The sequence below is a fragment of the Mobula birostris genome, chromosome 11, assembly GCF_030028105.1.
Source record: "Mobula birostris isolate sMobBir1 chromosome 11, sMobBir1.hap1, whole genome shotgun sequence".
NCBI classification, from domain to species: Eukaryota; Metazoa; Chordata; class Chondrichthyes; order Myliobatiformes; family Myliobatidae; genus Mobula; species Mobula birostris.
The window spans coordinates 116,349,133-116,366,703 of NC_092380.1; the positions used below are offsets into that span (position 1 = coordinate 116,349,133).

General features: G+C 47.9%; 1 protein-coding gene across 2 annotated transcripts in view; it reads left to right on the top strand.

The window, feature by feature from the left end:
* ric8a (RIC8 guanine nucleotide exchange factor A) overlaps positions 1-17,571 on the top strand; it is a 66,982-nt gene that overhangs the window by 6,442 nt on the left and 42,969 nt on the right. The window contains exons 2-3 of one of the 2 annotated variants that reach the window (XM_072272926.1): positions 6,853-6,900; positions 11,393-12,004. In XM_072272926.1, the coding sequence (XP_072129027.1) occupies positions 6,853-6,900; positions 11,393-12,004 (660 nt within the window). Of the gene's footprint in view, positions 1-6,852; positions 6,906-11,392; positions 12,005-17,571 lie in introns of both variants that reach the window. The other variant, XM_072272927.1, reaches the window with a different exon arrangement.

Consider the following 17,571-nt stretch of genomic DNA (forward strand, 5'->3'; position numbering starts at 1 on the left):
GGTACCGATTGCCTCGGGCGGTGTCGAGAACCATAACGGGCCGGGCCTGGCCTGGAGAGCTGTTTCCGCTGTGACTGGATACGGCACCCAAGGGGACGGCCGAGGCGGGTCGGAGGCGGTGCTTGTCGTTGTGGGCCGGGAGCGGGCTGGTATCGATGGGCAGGGCCAGACGTTCCCAGTTCGCGGCCATGGAGCTGAGCGAGGTGACCGAGCGGGTGGAGACTGGCGATCAGAACCGCGCCTTACCGGCGCTGCAGCGCTCATCGCCGAGTTGAGTCCGCCCATAGCTCACCGGTAGTAGAACGCCTGTCACCCCGTCCACCACTTTCCCCCGCCCGTCACACCCTCCCCTCGACCCACTCTCCCTTCTCCCCGACCCCCTCTCCCCTCCTTCTGACCCCCGACACCTCTTCCCCCCGCCCGTTACACGCTGTTTCACTCCTACCGACCCCGTCCGCCCTCCCGCTCTCCCTTCCCCCCTCCCCCTCCCCTCTCCCTTCCCCCCTCCCCTCCCTCTCCCCTCCCCTCTCCCTTCCCCCTCCCCTCTCCCTTCCCCCCTCCCCTCCCCTCTCCCTTCCCCCCTCCCTCCCCTCTCCCTTCCCCCCTCCCCTCCCTTTCCCCCCTCCCCTCCCCTCCCCCCTCCCCTCCCCCCTCCCCTCCCCCTCCCCTCCCCTCCCCCCTCCCCCCCTCCCCTCCCCCCTCCCCTCCCCCTCCCCTCCCCCCCTCCCCCTCCCCTCTCCCCTCCCCCCTCCCCCTCCCCCCTCCCCCTCCCCTCTCCCTCCCCTCTCCCCTCTCCCCTCTCTCCCCTCCCCTCTCCCCTCCCCCTCTCCCCTCCCCTCCCCCCTCCCCTCCCCCCCTCCCCTCCCCTCTCCCCCCTCCCCTCTCCCCCCTCCCCCCTCCCCCCTCCCCTCACCCTCTCCCCTCTCCCTCCCCCTCTCCCCCCTCTCCCTTCCCTCTCCCCCTCTCCCCTTCCCCCCTCCCCCTCTCCCCCTCTCCCCTCTCCCTTCCCCCTCTCCCCTCTCCCTTCCCCTCTCCTTCCCCCCTCTCCTTCCTCCTTCCCCCCCTCTCCTTCCTCCTTCCCCCTCCTCCCTCCCCCTCCCCCCTCCTCCTTCCCCTCCCCCCTCCTCCCTTCCCCTCCTCCTTCCCCCTTCCCCCTCCTCCTTCCCCCTTTCCTGATCCCCCTCCCCTCCCCTCCCCGACCACCTCTTCCCCTCCCCTCCCCTCCCCGACCACCTCTTCCCCCTCCCCTCCCCTCCCCCGACCACCTCTTCCCCCCGCCAGTTACACCCTGTTCCACTCCTACCGACCCCGTCCCCCTCCCCCTCTCCCTCCCCCTCTCCCCTCCTCCTCTCCCCCTCTCCCCTCCCTCCTCTCCCCTCCTCCTTTCCCCTCCCCAACCCCCTCTCCCCTCCCCAACCCCCTCTCCCCTCCCCAACCCCCTCTCCCCTCCCCTCTCCCCTCCTCCTCCCGCCCATCACACCCTGTTCCACTCCTACTGACCCTGTCCCCTCGACCCCCTCCTCCTCCTCCTGACCCCCTCTCTCCCCCTCCCCCCTCCCCTCCTCCTCCCCACAGCCCCCTCTCCCCATATACAAGTTGATACAGGTAAACAAGTGGGCTGAGGAAGGACAGGCAGATGATGGGGCAAAATTGCTGTGTAACGGGGACCAAATCGAACAGGTGATGAATATAGGACGAAGGTGTTCTATTTGAATACATGCTGTCCTGTATTTAGAATAAAGTAAATGATCTTATGGTGCAGATGGAGATTGGCAGGTATGACGTGGGCAGTACTGAGGTGTAGCTGAAAGAAGATTATAGTTGGGAGTTTAACATCCAAGGATACACATTGTATGGGAAGGACAAGCAGGTAGCCAGAGGGGGTGGCGTTGCTCTGTAGGTAAAAATTGAAATCAAGTCATTAAAAAGAGGTAACATAGGATTGGAATAGGTAGTATCTTCATGGGTAGAGTTAAGGAACTGCAAACATATATTAAAAAAACCTGAATGGAGTAATATACAGATCCCCAAACTGTAGTCTTATGGTCTTTTGTAGTTTACAAATTACAATGGGAGATAGAAAATATACTTCAAAAGGGCAATGAATGATAGTCATGGGGGACTTATTGGAGGGAAAACAGGTTAGTGCTGATTTTGGATCCCAAGAGAAGGAATTTGGAGAATGCCTACAAGATAGCTTTTTAGAGCTGCTTGTGGTTAAGCCCACCGGGAGAAAGGCTGTTGTGTAATGATTAGGGAGCTTAAGGCAAAGGAATCTTTGGGAGGTAGTGATTAAAAAATGATAGAATTCACCCTGCAATTGAGAGGTAGAAGCTAAAGTCATGATGTATCAGTATTATAGTGGAGTAAAGAGAATTACAGAGGCATGAGAGAGGAACTGGCCAAAATTGATTGGAAGAGAACACTGGCAGGGATGACGGCAGAGTAGCAATGGCTGGAGTTTTTGGGAGCAATTTGGAATGCACAGATACATCCCAAAGAAGAAAAAAAAATTCCTTGAGACAGGATGACACAACAGTGACTGACAAGGGAAATCAAAGCTAACATGGAAGAAGACAGGAGATTGGGGCTAAGAGGAAAGTGGATCAACCATGATGAAATAGTGGAACACCTCTGATGGGACCAATGGCCTAATTCTGCTTCTATGGTGTTATAAAAGCCAAGAGAGGACATATAATAGAGTAAAAATTAGTGGCAAGTGGGAGGAATATGAATATTTTAGAAACCAACAAAAAGGTAAAAAGAATGGAAAATATGAAGGTAAGCAAGCCAGTATGATGAAAGAGGATATAGGAAGAGTAAAAGAGGTGAGCGTGTAAGGGGGCTGAAGTCAGTGCAGTTGCTATTAGCAGAGAGAAGGTGCTTGGGAAGCTGATGACATGAAAGTTGGTGGAGTTGTGGAGAGTGAGAAAGGTTGTCCAAGGGTTCGGCAGGACAGACATCAGTTGAATTATTTAATATGCAAGATTGTTTATTGTCATTTTGCAGTACACAGGTGTAAGGGAGAACAAAATGATTGTTATTCCAGAACCAATGCAACATAAAAAAACAATAAACATAAAGAACACAATACATAGAAATACAAAAGCAAATCATAAAACACAATGTACAAGTAACTGCTAATATGGCTATATATGCATAAAATTAACCTATGTACATAGACGGACAGTATGGTGTCTGGGTGGATGGTATGCAGCACGAAGCCTGGTTGTATGTAATCATGTCTAGAGCACGCGGCGGCAGATGGGATTAGTTTAAACTGGCATCCTGGTTGGTGCAGATATTGTGGGCTGAAGGGCTTTCCCTATGCTTTCTTCGATATTATTTTATTACTTTCAAGGCTAGTACTTAGTTTTTCACCAGTTCCCCAATCAATTCCAACCAGCTCTCCCCTTGTACCTCTGATGGTTTGTTCATATTTAAGGTCTGAGTGATGAACTGCATTCATTTCGGCTGTTGTGGTTACACAAAGACATCGGCCGTTTGTACCAGAGGACCAGGCTGCAGGCGTGCAGTGACCTTTCCCAGAGGGCATGCAGCAAAGATTCACCACACTGGTTCCAGCGAATCGATTCCGATTCCGATACATTTACTTATCACGTGTACATTGGAACAAGTGTGGTTTGTGTTAACAATCAACACACCCAAGGGGCAGCCGCAAGTGTTGCCACACATTCTGGCACCAACATTACACGCCCACCATGTTCAGCAGAACACAGAGAACACAATGAGTTACGGAAGCAACAGCAAGACCCATTTCTCCTCCCTACTTCCTTTTACCCCCTTCCCTTCTTCCTACCCTTCCATCCCACCCTTCCCACAATCTGGTTGCTTTTGATAGCTGGGACACAGAAAATAAAAGCTGAGACCATAACAATGATATGAAAACAGTGTTAAAGCTGAAGGTGCTATACAGGGTGCTGTTTGCAGGTACGGTGCTGCATGGGGTCTAACACAGGTGCGGTACTACGCAGGGTGCTGTGGGGTATTCTGTGCTCAGGTGCTGTGTGGGGCCCTGTGTGCAGGTGCGTTACTACGCAGGGTGCTGTGGGGTATTCTTCTAGGGTGCATCACAACCTGGTGTGGAAGTTGTACTGTCCAAGACCAAAAGAAGCTGCAGATCGTCAACACGGCGCAGCACATCACACAAACCAATCTTCCGTCCGTGGACTCACTTTACACCGCACGCTGTCGGAGCAGTGTTGCCAGGGTAATCGAGGACACGAACCCACCCAGCCAACACACTTTTCGTCCCTCTTCCCTCCGGGAGAAGGCTCAGGAGCTTGAAGACTCGTACGGCCAGATTTGGGAACAGCTTCTTTCCAACTGTGATAAGACTGCTGAACGGATCCTGACCCGGATCTGGGCCGTACCCTCCAAATATCCGGACCTGCCTCTCGGTTTTTATGCACTACCTTACTTCCCATTTTTTTGTTTTCTATTTATGATTTATAATTTCTTTTTTTAATATTTACTAATTTTTACTATTTTTAATATTTAATATTTGTACTCCAGGGAGCAGGAAGCGCAGAATCAGATATCGCTGAGATGATTGTACGTTCTAGTACCAATTGTTTGGCAACAATAAAGTATAAGGTATTCCGTGCGCAGGTGTTGTGTGGGGCCCTGTGTGCGGGTGTGGTACTATGCAGGGTGCTGTGGGGTATTCTGTGCGCAGGTGTTGTGTGGGGCCCTGCGTGCAGGTGTGGTACTATGCAGGGGGCTGTGGGGTATTCTGTGCGCAGGTGTGTGGTACTATGCAGGGTGCTGTGAGGAGTTCTCTTTGCAGGTACAGTGCTGTGCAGAGATTCTGCGGAGGTGCGGAATTATCGGGATTCTCTACGCGGAGTTTCTGTGAGTGGATGCGGTACTGTGTGGGACCTTGTGCACCGGTGCAGTGTGGGGTGCTGTGCGGGTTCCCGGGCTCAAGTACGGTGCAGGGTCCTGTGTGGGACTCTGTGTGTACGTACAGTACTGTGCAGAATTCTGTGCACAGTCACAGTACCATGTGGACTTCTCTGCAAAGGTGCAGTACTGTGCAGGAGAATCGGTGAAGCCAGGAAACTGTAGAAGATCTTCGACAAATTGTGAGAATGGGTAAAGGGGGACTATAGTGTCGGAAAGTATGTCAGATTCAAGTTTAATATCACTGCAATACGTCGTGAAATTTGTTAATTTGTGGCAGCAATACATAATAAAAACTATTAATTACAATATGAGGTGTGTATGTTGTATATATAGTGTAAAAAGAGAGGGGAAAAGTACTGGGGTAGCATTCATTGTTTCCTTGCTGTGCACTTTCGTTAAAGAAATAAAAGCATGGACTATCTTCCAAATGGAGAGAAAATTCAAAGATCAGAGCTGCAAAGGGACTTGTGAATCCTTGTGCAGGATTCCCTAAAGGTTAAATTGCAGGCTGAGTTGTTGGTAAGGGAGCCAAATGCAATGTTAGCATTTGTTTTGAGAGGACTAGAATATAAGGGCAAGGATGTGCTGCTGAAGCTTTATAAGGCACTGGTCAGACCATACTTAGTGTAATGGGAGCAGTTTTGGGTTCCTTATCGAAGAAAAGATGTGCTGGTGTTGGAGAGGGTCCAGAGAAGGTTCACGAAATTGAATCTGGGAACTGGAGGGTTAATGCTCTCTGAAGCCTCTCGGCCTGTACTTGCTGGAGTTTAAAAGAATGAGGGGAAATATCATCGAAACCTTTAGAATACTTAAAGGTCTGGATAGAGTAGATTTGGAGAAGATGTGTCCTATAGTGATGGAGTCTTGAACCCGAGGGCACAGCCTCAGAATAGAGGAAGGGAGATGAGGAGGAATTTCTTTGGCCAGTGGGTGGTGAATGTGTGGAATTCGTCGCCACAGACAGCCGTGGAGACCAAGTCATTGGGTATATAGAAAGTGGAGTTTGTTAAGTTCTTAACAAGGGCATCAGAGGTTACAGGGTAAATGGGCTAATAATTGAGCCATGATGGAACTGATGGAACTGACTTAGACTCGATGGGCCAAATGGCCTAATTGTGCTCCTATGTTTTATAGATCCTTCAGCATTTCGTGTGCGGTGATGTGAAGTGTGAAGAAGAGTTTTTTTTACTCAGAGGGTGTTTGTAATGTTGAGCACACTGCCTAGGGGAGTGGTGGAGGCTCAGAGACTCTCATAACATGTAATTGTATTGACGAGCATTGACTGTGAGGGGTAATTGAGGGGATCTCTTTGGAGAATGAGCTGGGACATTCAGTCATCACCTTCCTTCAAATCAGAGTTCAATATGTTTCTGGATGCAGGAATGGACAGGAAAATGACACCGATCAGGCTCTGGGTGAAATGGCCTTACCCTCATTGCTTCTGTTCTCATGAGGGGCTAAAAAAGCATTAGCAACATCATGAAGGTCCCACCCACCCACCCTTGTTCATGGACTGTTTGTCCCACCCCCATTATGTAGCATCCATACCAGGACCATCAGACTCAAAAAGTTACCTTTTCTGTACACACCTGTACCGAGTGTCAATTTATGAACATACAATCAATCTGTTCATATAATCATCTTGTGTATTTATACCCATTGTGTTTTCTATTAATGTGTTCTTTATCTTATCGTATTTTTGTACTGCATTTTGTTCTCCTGTACACTTGTGTCCTGGAAATGACATTAAGCAATCTTGAATCTCTGGGTAGAGTCCTCCTTATTGGTGTGGTCAGGTATAGCGATGATCCTCCTGTCTCGTGTCACCGGTTCTTTGGTTTCACATGGTGTCACTGTGCACAACGGTAGTAATCACACAAGCAAGTTGCTGCCCCATTGTAACCTCCCTCCCCTGTGTTTCAGAACTCGCAATGTTTCCTGTTCGACGTGGAGGGGAGAGACCAGAGACGGGTAAGGTGTGAAAATGGGGATCAGGGGTTCTGGGCGCTGTGGGAGCAGCACAGTGGGAAATGGGTTTCTGGAATCAATGAGGGAATGGGGAGTGGGCATGCAGGGGCGTGTACTGGTGGACGGGGGAATGTGGGGGTTGTGTTGGCAATGGCGAGGCAAAACAGGATGGTAAAGTGGGATTGCTAGAATAATAGATCAGGCTATGGGTGAAATGGCCTACCCTCATTGCTTCTGTTCTCATGAGGGGCCAAAGAAGCGTTAGCAACATCATGAAGGGTCCCACCCACCCGTTTGCCGAACGTTTGGGTCCTGGTATAGAAGCACTAGAGGTGGAGGGGTAGTGTGCAGATTAGGACCACAGGGAAGGAACAGAATGATAGGTTCTGAGTTTTATTTACATAGTCTTGTGGCTAATTTTCTTTTCTTTAATTTTTTCATATCTGAAGGACAGTGATAAAGCCAGTATCCGTCGAGTATTTGTCAGTAAAAGGCACGTAGACCTTGTGTGGGCAGGAAGGGTTAGTTTAGTTCAACTTTTAATCACTAGTTTAATTACTTTGGCACAACATGGTGACTACTTACTGTGCTGTACTCTCAAAAGGGTGTGATGAATAGAGAAAGCTTGGTATCCAAATTCACTGTTCCCTGACAAAAATTGCATAAGAATGTTATCAGTACTGGGGGGGTCTGAAGGAGCTGGATGGACTGGGACTGTTTTCCCTGGAGTTTACATGATGTGGGAGATCATGGTCTTCCATCTGTCTGTAATCTGAGAAGTTCTAATAACCTTTTCAAAACTTCTGCCTGTCTTTCCCTAGTAACTCATGAATGCCATGCGCAGTTGATCGCAATTTTTTCTTCCATCAATTTTTCCCATCATTGCAAGGTGGGATCCAATTAACTATCTCATCCTGAATGCTGAGCAACAGAACCTCCTTGACCAACCATCCAAACAGGACCTTGTCAAATGTCTTGCTAAACTCCATTTTGACAATATTCACTGCCTTGCCTTCATCAACTTTCCCGTTAACTTCCTCAAAAAAAACTCTGTAAGGTTGGTTAGACATGACCTACTAGGCATGGAGCCATGCTGATGATTCTCAATCAGTCCATGTCTATTCAAATGCTTGTATGTCCGGTCCTTCCAATAACTCTCCTACTACTGATATCAGACGCACTGGCTTGTAATTTCCTGGTTTAGCTACTTTCCAATCCTTTGGTACCTCTCCTGTCGCCAAGGATGATTTAAATATCTCTGCTAGAGCACCGTCAATTTCTGCACTTGCCTCCGCAGGGTCCGAGGGAACACCTTCTCAGGCCCTGGGGATTTATCCACCCTGATTTGCCTCAGGACAGAAAACACCACCTCCTCTGTAATCTTTACAGGGTTCATGAGGTTGGTGCCATTTTGTCTCACTTCTACAGACTCTGTGACGCCCTTCAAAAGACCCAGCACTGCCTTCTTTATTTAGAAATGCCTGAACATATTAGTACCCTTGGCACTGATCTCTCTATCCTCATTGTCCTTCTTGGTCAACACTCTTGGTACGTATTCATTAACTACCTCACTCACATCTTTTGTATCCAAGCAAATGTTTCCCCCTTTATCCTTGAATGGTCCTACCCTCTCGCTAATTATTCCCTTGCTTCTGGTGGATGTATAGAACCTGGGCTCAGCCAGATATTTTGTATTCAGAGCATCCGTGGGGAGCTACTTGTTCGTTGTTGATGTTTTTAACATTCATCAAATTGGTCCCAAAGGTGTATCCTGCCCTCTGTGTGTGTTTGTGTGGTGTTGTTCTACAGACCTTGGGTCTTGCTGGCAGGGGAGGAGGAGCTGTTAAGCCCAAGGCTGATAGTTGGCACATTAAATCAACACTTCTCCCCACCCACCCTTCCCCTGGCAAGCTACCCCAGCCACTAACTCCTAATGTAGGGACAGGTTATCGATTTGGCCCTAACTATTGGACATAGATCAGAAGCTCCAATTCTGCAGGGACTTCAGGAAGGAATTCGAATGTGGAGGCACTGAGTTGAGGGCAAGGGCAGGAGTTTGGGCCAGATTTGTACTCCTGGACCAAATATTGAATTCCAGACAGGGGTGAGTGCCTGCCCTTGATGCAGGATGGTGTGCCCAAGTGTGAATGTCAGGAGATTGTGAACCCATCTACATCAGTGACCTGCCTTCCATCATTCAGACAGATTTGGGGATGAAGCTGCCTTGTCTGCATGTGAGCAAGCCACTGACAAACCGGATAGTTGTCATGCCCTCTGTGACAGGTTGTGACCTGTCCTGCAAGAGACTCTAACCGCATACCTTTGACATTCGTTCAATTCCTTAACTGGGTCTCCACTGTAAATATCTTGGTTTTCTGTAGTTTTGGACATTTCTATCTGTGCTTTCTACTGCTTCTGATGATTTTACACACCTCCCATCCTTCCTCACTCACTAACAACAGGAATTCTGCAGATGCTGGAAATTCAAGCAACACACATAAAGGTTGCTGGTGAACGCAGCAGGCCAGGCAGCATCTCTAGGAAGAGGTGCAGTCAACGTTTCAGGGCCGAGACCCTTCGTCAGGACTAACTGAAGGAAGAGTGAGTAAGGGATTTGAAAGTTGGAGGGGGAGATCCAAAATGATAGGAGAAGACAGGTCCATTCTGACATGTCTATCCACGGCCTCCTCTACTGTAAAGAAGAAGCCACTCTCAGGTTGGAGGAACAACACCTTATATTCCGTCTGGGTAGCCTCCAACCTGATGGCATGAACATCGACTTCTCTAACTTCCGCTAAGGCCCCACCTCCCCCTCGTACCCCATCTGTTACTTATTTTTATACACACATTCTTTCTCTCACTCTCCTTTTTCTCCCTCTGTCCCTCTGAATATACCTCTTGCCCATCCTCTGGGTTTCCCCCCCCCCCCGTCTTTCTCCCCGGACCTCCTGTCCCATGATCCTCTCATATCCCCTTTTGCCAATCACCTGTCCAGCTCTTGGCTCCATCCCTCCCCCTCCTGTCTTCTCCTATCATTTTGGATCTCCCCCTCCCCCTCCAACTTTCAAATCCCTTACTCACTCTTCCTTCAGTTAGTCCTGACGAAGGGTCTCGGCCTGAAACGTCGACTGCACCTCTTCCTAGAGATGCTGCCTGGCCTACTGCGTTCACCGGCAACTTTGATGTGTGTTGCTTCCTCACTCACTCCTGGGATATCCACCCCGCCTCTCCATAAAAGTAAAACCTTCGTGTCCTGGCAACATCGTTGTGAATCTGTTCTGCATTCTCTCCCTCTGGGTCATACCCTTCCCGTAGTGAGGTGAGGGGAAGTGCGCATCTCCTCCGGTGATGTTGCAGCTCTGTAAAACCCTGGACTACACTGGGAATATTGTGTTCAGTTCTGGTCATCTCATTATAGGAAGGATGCGGAAGCTTTAGAGAGGGTGCAGAGGAGATTTACCAGGATGCTGCCTGGATTAGAGAGCATGTCTTTTGAGGATAGGTTGAGTGAGCTCGGGCTTTTCTCTTTGGAGCGAAGGAGGATGAGAGGTGACTTGGTAGAGGTGTACAAGATGATAAGAGGCATAGATAGACAGGACAGCCAAAGATATTTTTTCCCAGAGCAGAAATACAAAGGGGCATAATCTTAAGGTGATTTGTGAGAAGTATAGGGGGGGATGTCAGAGTTTTTTACAGAGAGTGGTAGGTGTGTGGAATGAGCTGGTAGGGACAGATACATTAAAGACATTTAAGAGACCCTTAGGTAGCCATATGAATGATAGAAAAATGAAGGGCTATGTGGGAGGGCAGGGTTAGATTGATTTTAGAGTAGGTTAAAAGGACAACACAACATTGTGGGCCAAAGGGTTTGTACTGTGCTGTAATGTTAGAGCAGTAGGAGTTGAATTTAGGCCATTTGGCCCATTGAGTCTGCTCCACCATTCAATCATAGCCAATTTACTGTATTATCCCTCTCAACCCCATACTCCTGACTTCTCCCACTGCTCAGTGCTTTCTGACTCCTGCAGTTTGTTGGCGTGTGTTGGAGGGAAGATGCCAGTTCACCACGACCTCCTTGGGGACAGGTAGGGAATTCTGGAGATGTGCAGACCTACGAAGGATGATTGATAAGTTTGTGGCCAAAGGGAGAAGGAGTCAATTTTAGAAAACCTAGCACGTTTATTTTTCAACATAGTCCCCTCCTACATGTACACACTTTGTCCAGCGGTCGTGGAGCATACGGATCTTGGACCTCCAGAAAGTTTTCACAGCAGGGGTGATTGATAAGTTTGTGGCCTAAGGTAGGAGATGAGTTATTAACTTCAAACTTTCTGCATACTCACTCAAAGAGTTGAACTGCACGTGCATGTAACGAGAGCTGCATAACTCATCTCCTACCTTAGGCCACGAACATATCAATCACCCCAGGTACGTAGGGATGTTGAGTTGTGTACAGTGCTGAGGTGTAACTTTATCTCTCTCATTCTGCCCACAGCGACTGGGACAGGCGGTACTTTGTCTCCTGGACCAGACCTTGCAGCCGGCCTGCCAGCTAGCTGGCCTGGGCTGCCTGCGCATCCTTTCCCGTGAGAAGAGCAACCTGAGGCCTTTCGCTGGCAGTGCGGCCCTGCGGATGTTAGCCAGGCATGCTGGGATTGAAAGCGAGCTGGAGCGAGAGGGGGGGCTGCCTGACCCCGACGTGATGATGGAAGCTCTAAAGTGCCTCTGCAACGTGGTATTCAACAGCACTGCAGCCCAGGAGGTGTGTGCGGACAGCGGCTTGGTGGTGGGCCTCTGCCGGCGGCTCAGACTCGGCGATAAGCAGTTGTACTCTGGCGTCCGGTTCTTTGACCTCCGGCTATTGTTCCTCCTGACGGCTCTCAGGCTCGACGTCCGGCGTCAGCTGGGCCGCGAGCTGCGGGGTGTGCGCCTGCTGACCGATGTCCTGGAGCACACAATGGCTGTGCGATGGGTCAGCAGCCTGGAGGTGGCTGCCCGAGACCAGGGTGACCCTCCACTGGCCCAGGAGCTGACTGACTGCGCCATGGAAATCCTCAAGGTCCTCTTCAACGTCACCTTCGACCTCTACAAACGGCAGGTGGATGAGGTGGGTGCTGACCTCCCCATGGTACCCAAGGCAGATAGGAGGGGGGAGCCACCTGAGGGGAAGAGGAGGAAGGGGCATCAGTGGGGGGAGTAGGGGGCACCTCTGTCTCTGTGCCAGGGAAGTGACCTATAGGGCAGAGTTGGATCTCTTGGACTGACTTTGTTACAAAGCACAACTATGAAGGTAGAACAGTGGATGCGATCTACAGTATATTGATGAAGGTAGAGCAGTGGATGTGGTCTACAGTATACTTATCGATGAAGGTAGAGCAGTGGATGTGGTCTACAGTATATTTATCGATGAAGGTAGAGCAGTGGATGGTGAAGATACAGTATATTTATCGATGAGGGTAGAGCAGTGGTATATTTATCGATGAAGGTAGAGCAGTGGATGATGAAGATACAGTATATTTATCGATGAAGGTAGAGCAGTGCATGATGAAGATACAGTATATTTATCGATGAGGGTAGAGCAGTGGATGGTGAAGATACAGTATATTTATCGATGAGGCTAGAGCAGTGGATGGTGAAGGTACAGTATATTTATCGATGAGGGTAGAGCAGTGGTATATTTATCGATGAAGGTAGAGCAGTGGATGATGAAGATACAGTATATTTATCGATGAAGGTAGAGCAGTGGATGATGAAGATACAGTATATTTATCGATGAGGGTAGAGCAGTGGATGGTGAAGATACAATATATTTATCGATGAAGGTAGAGCAGTGGATGATGAAGATACAGTATATTTATTGATGAAGATAGAGCAGTAGATGCGGTGTATAGTTATTGGTGAGACCATTGCTTTGTCCCTTATCACTACCTCTCTGGGATCATTTTCCAAGCATTTAATATTCACTCTTACCTCTTTTATTTTTTATATATGTGAAAAAACTTCTGGTGTCTTCTTTAACATTGTTGGCTAGCTTACCCTCCTATTTCATCTTTACTCCTTTCCCTTTCTGTTGGTTTTTAAAAGCTTCCCAATCCTCTATCTTCCCACTTTTTTTGCTCTACCATATGCCTCGTCTTTTGCTTTTATGTTGACTTTAACTTTTCTTTTCAGCCATGGATGCATCGTCCTGCCTTTAGAATACTACTTCTTTGGGATGTAACTATCCTGTGCCTTCTGAATTGCTCCCAGAAACTCTAGCCCCTGCTGTTCAGCTGTCATCCTTGCTGGTGTCCCATTCCAATCAACTTTGTCCTGCTCCTCTCTCATGCCTCTGTAATTCCCTTAACTCCACTGTAGTACCAATACATCCATAGAGTTCATAAAACACTACAGCACAGAAACCGGCTCTTCAGCCCATCTAGTTCATGCCAAACTTAATTTTGCTTAGTCCTATTCACCTGTACCCGGACCATAGCCCTCTTTACTTGTCCCTGTTCAGGTTTCTCTTTAAGTGTTGAACTTAATCCTGAATAGCCTCAAGGTTGAGGACATAGGACATAGCCTCAAGATTTGGGGGAGTAGATTTAAGATGGAGATGAGGAGGAACTGCTTTTCCCAGAGGGTGGTGAATCTGTGGAATTCTCTGCCTAATGAAGCAGGGGAGGCTACCTCAGTAGATGTATTTAAGACAAGGTTGGATATATTTTTGCACAGTAGGGGAATTAAGGGTTATGGGGAAAAGGCAGGAAGGTGGAGATGAGTCCATGGTCAGATCAGCCATGATCTTATTGAATGGAGGGGCAGGCTCGACGGGCCAGATAGCCTACTCCTGCTGTTATTTCGTATGTTCTTATGGATCCATCATTTCTGTTGACAGTTCATTCAATACTGTCGCCAGTCTCTGAATGAAGAAGTTCCCTCTCGTGTTCCCCTTAAAAAGTTCACATTTATCATTTAACCCAGGGGTCCCCAACCTTTTTTGCACTGCGGACCGGTTTCATATTGACAATATTCTTGAGGACCAGCTGATCCGGGGTGGGGGGGCGTGGGTACGGTTGCCAACGGACAAGAGTAGCAGTCAAATACATTGGGTTTATCCCGAGAAAGACTACCATGACCATGAAGCCTTGCGCGGGCACCAGTGCGCATGTGTGCACATGCCATTTTATTTCTCTACAAATCGTTTTTGGCAATTCTGTTCGGGGGGGGGTGTTAATCAGGACCAGAATATCAGTGACAAGTGGCTAATACGCTCAATTTCGTTTCTAAAAGGGTTTATCTAACGAATTTAATATTAAACACGCAGCGCATATTTTCCTCGCATGAATACAGTGATAAGTCAATTACCAGATGAGGACAGGGGAGCTTGAAGTAAGTGTTGAACGAACTTCCAGTAGAAGTGGCAGAAGCAGGTTTGATATCATCATTTAAAGAAAAATTGGATAGGTATAGGGACAGGAAAGGAATGGAGGGTGATGGGCTGAGTGCAGGTCGGTGGGGCGAGGAGAGAGTAGCGTTCAGCAGGACTAGAAGGGCAGAGATGGCCTGTTTCTGTGCTGTAATTGTTATATGGTTATATATGTCAATAGCATCATAACATTTTAAGTAACGTTTGGATATTAAACACACAGCGCATATTTTCCCCGTATGAACATATAAAATCATTGCAACGCACCAATATCGCTGACTCAGTGGGAGCCCTGGGCTCAAGACGGTCCTATCGAGGGGTGATGGGAGACAGCGATACTCGAAGGGGGTTCCTTATGTCCAGTCTATTCCGCAATTTAGTTTTTGTTACATTCGTTGCAGGGATATGTTGGAAATGGAAGCAACGTTTTCAGTGCTTTCGTGGCTATCTCAGGATATTCAGCCTTGACTTTGATCCAGAATGCCGGCAGAGATGTTATGTCAAACATACTTCTCAGCCCGCCGTCATTTGCAAGCTCGAGGAGTTGATCTTCTTCCTGCGCTGACGTGGATGACGCACCCGTAATGACCTCGCATGCGTAATGGCTCAACAGTGGGCGTGACAGGGAATGAGGAAAGGTGCAGCTGACTCCTATCACCAAATCATATCGTTTCCTCGCGGCGCGGTAGCGCATGCTCTGCGGCCCGGTGGTTGGGGACCGCTGATTTAACCCATGACCTATTGTTGTAGTCTCACCCAACCTCTGTGGTGGGGGGGGGGAGGGGAATCCTGCTTGCATTTACCCTATCTAAACTGCTCAATTTTGTATACTGTCAAGTCTCCCTTCATCCTCCCATACTCCAGGGAATCAGGTCCTAACCTATTCAGTCTTTCCCTTATAACTCGGGTCCTCAAGTTCCAGCAACATCCTCATAAATTTTCTTTGAACTCTCTCAATCTTAATGAGGTCTTTCCTGTAGTAGGTGATCAGAACTACACACAATATTCCAAATTAGACCTCACCAACATCTCATACAATTTCAATATAACATCCCATCTCCTGTCTTCCTCAATGCACTATGTAAAACCTACCCTAGTTGGTCCTACTGAGTGTAAAATCTCACTCTTGTCTGCATTAAATTCTATCTGCCATTTTTCAGCTCTTTTTTCCAGCTGGTCCAGATCCCTCTGCAAGCTCTGATAGCCTTTCTTGTTATCCTCTACTCCCCTAATCTTGGTGTCATCCGCAAATTTGCTGATCCTGTTAATCACGTTATCATCCAGGTCATTGATATAGATGACAAACAACGACAGGCCCAGCACCGATCCCAGCAGCTCATCACTAGTCACAGATGTCCAGTCAGGGCAACCATCTTCTACACTCCCTGGCTTCTCCCACGAAGCCAATATTGAATCCAATTTACTACCTCACCTTGAATGCCAAGCGACTGCACCTTTTTGACCAACGTTCCATGCGGAACCTTGTCAAATATCTTGCTAAAGTCCATGTAGACGATATCCACTGTCTTGCCTCCATCAACTTTCCTGGTAAGTTCCTCAAAGCTCTATAAGAGTGGTTAGACACAACCTATCATGCACAAAGCCATGCTGACTAATCAGTCTCTGTCCATCCAAATACTCATATCTAATCCATTAGATTACCTTCCAAGTACTTTCTCACAGCTGATGTCAGGCTCACCAGCCTATAATTTCTTAGTTTATTTTGAGAGCCTTTCTTAAACAGTGGAACAACAGTGGCTATCGTCCAATCCTCTGGAACTTCACCTGTTGCTAGGGATGATTTGAATATCTCTGCAGATTCTGCATTTACCTCTCACAAGGTTCAGGGAAACACCTTGTCAGTCAAAGACAGCAAACACTTCCTCCTTTGTAACCTATATAGAATCCATGACCTCAATCAAATTTTAGTTTCTCCCTCTCAAACTGCAGGGTGAATTCTACACACAAGGATTCTACACCTTCCAATCCTATGTCACTTCCTTCTCAGGATTTTTTTTTACCAACAGAGCCACGTCACCCTCCTCTGCCTACCTGCCTGTCTTTTTGATACAATATGTATCCTTGAACGTTAAGCTCCCTGCTATAAACTTCTTTTGGCCACAATTCAGTGAAGCCCACAACGTCATACCTGCCAATCTCCAACTGCGCTGCTAGATCATCTACTTTATTTCCAATACTGTGTGCATTCAAATATAGTGCCTTCAGTCCTGTATCAATCACCCATTTTGATTTTGTCTCCATGTTACCAGAAGTCAAAATTTTATCCCATAGTAAATATTTTATGTTACGTAATCTCTCCTGAACTCTCCTTCCCTTTTACTTTTCCAGTCTGTTGCCCCCCCATCGCAAATTATTTCTCATAGGCAGAAGTTGACAGATCCTTGATTCGTCATAGACTTGGAGAGAAGTACAGCATAAATAGGCCCTTTGGCTCATCTAGCCCAGGCCAAACCATATCTATTGCCATCAACCTGCACTGGGACCATAGCCGTCCATATCCCTACCATCCATGTACCTATACAAACTTCTCTTAAATCACTGAAATCGAGCTGGCATAGGCCACTTGTGCTGAGAGCTCATTCCACATTCTCGCAACCCTCTGAGTGAAGGTTTCCACTCATGTTCCCTTTAAACTTTTCATCTTTCACCCGTAACCTATGACCTCTGGTTTTAGTCCCACCCAACCTCAGTGGAAAAAGCCTGCTTGCATTTATCCTGTTTATACCCCTCTTAATTTTGTATACTTCTATCAAATCTCCTCTCAATCTTCTACATTCTAAAGAATACAGTCCTAATCCATTCAATCTTTCTTTATAACTCGGTCCTCCAGACCCAGCAATGTCCTTGTAAATTTTCTCTGCACTCTTTCAACCTTGCTTACATCTTTCCTGTAGGTAGGTGATCAAAACTGCACACAATACTCTAAACGACGCCTCACCAGCGTCTGATACAACTTAAACATAACATCCCATCTCCCATACTCAGTAGTTTGATTTATGAAGGCCAATGTGCCGAAAGCTTTCTTTATGACCCTATCTACCTGTGATGCCACTTTCAGTGAACTATGGATCTGTAGTCCCAGGTCCCTTTGTTCTACCACACCCCTCAGTACCCTACCGTTCACTGTGTGAGACCTACACTGGTTGATCCTACCAAAGTGCAAAACCTCACGCTTGTCTGCATTAAATTCCACTCACCATTATTCAGTCCATTTTCGCAGTGGACGCAAATCCCACTGCAAGCCA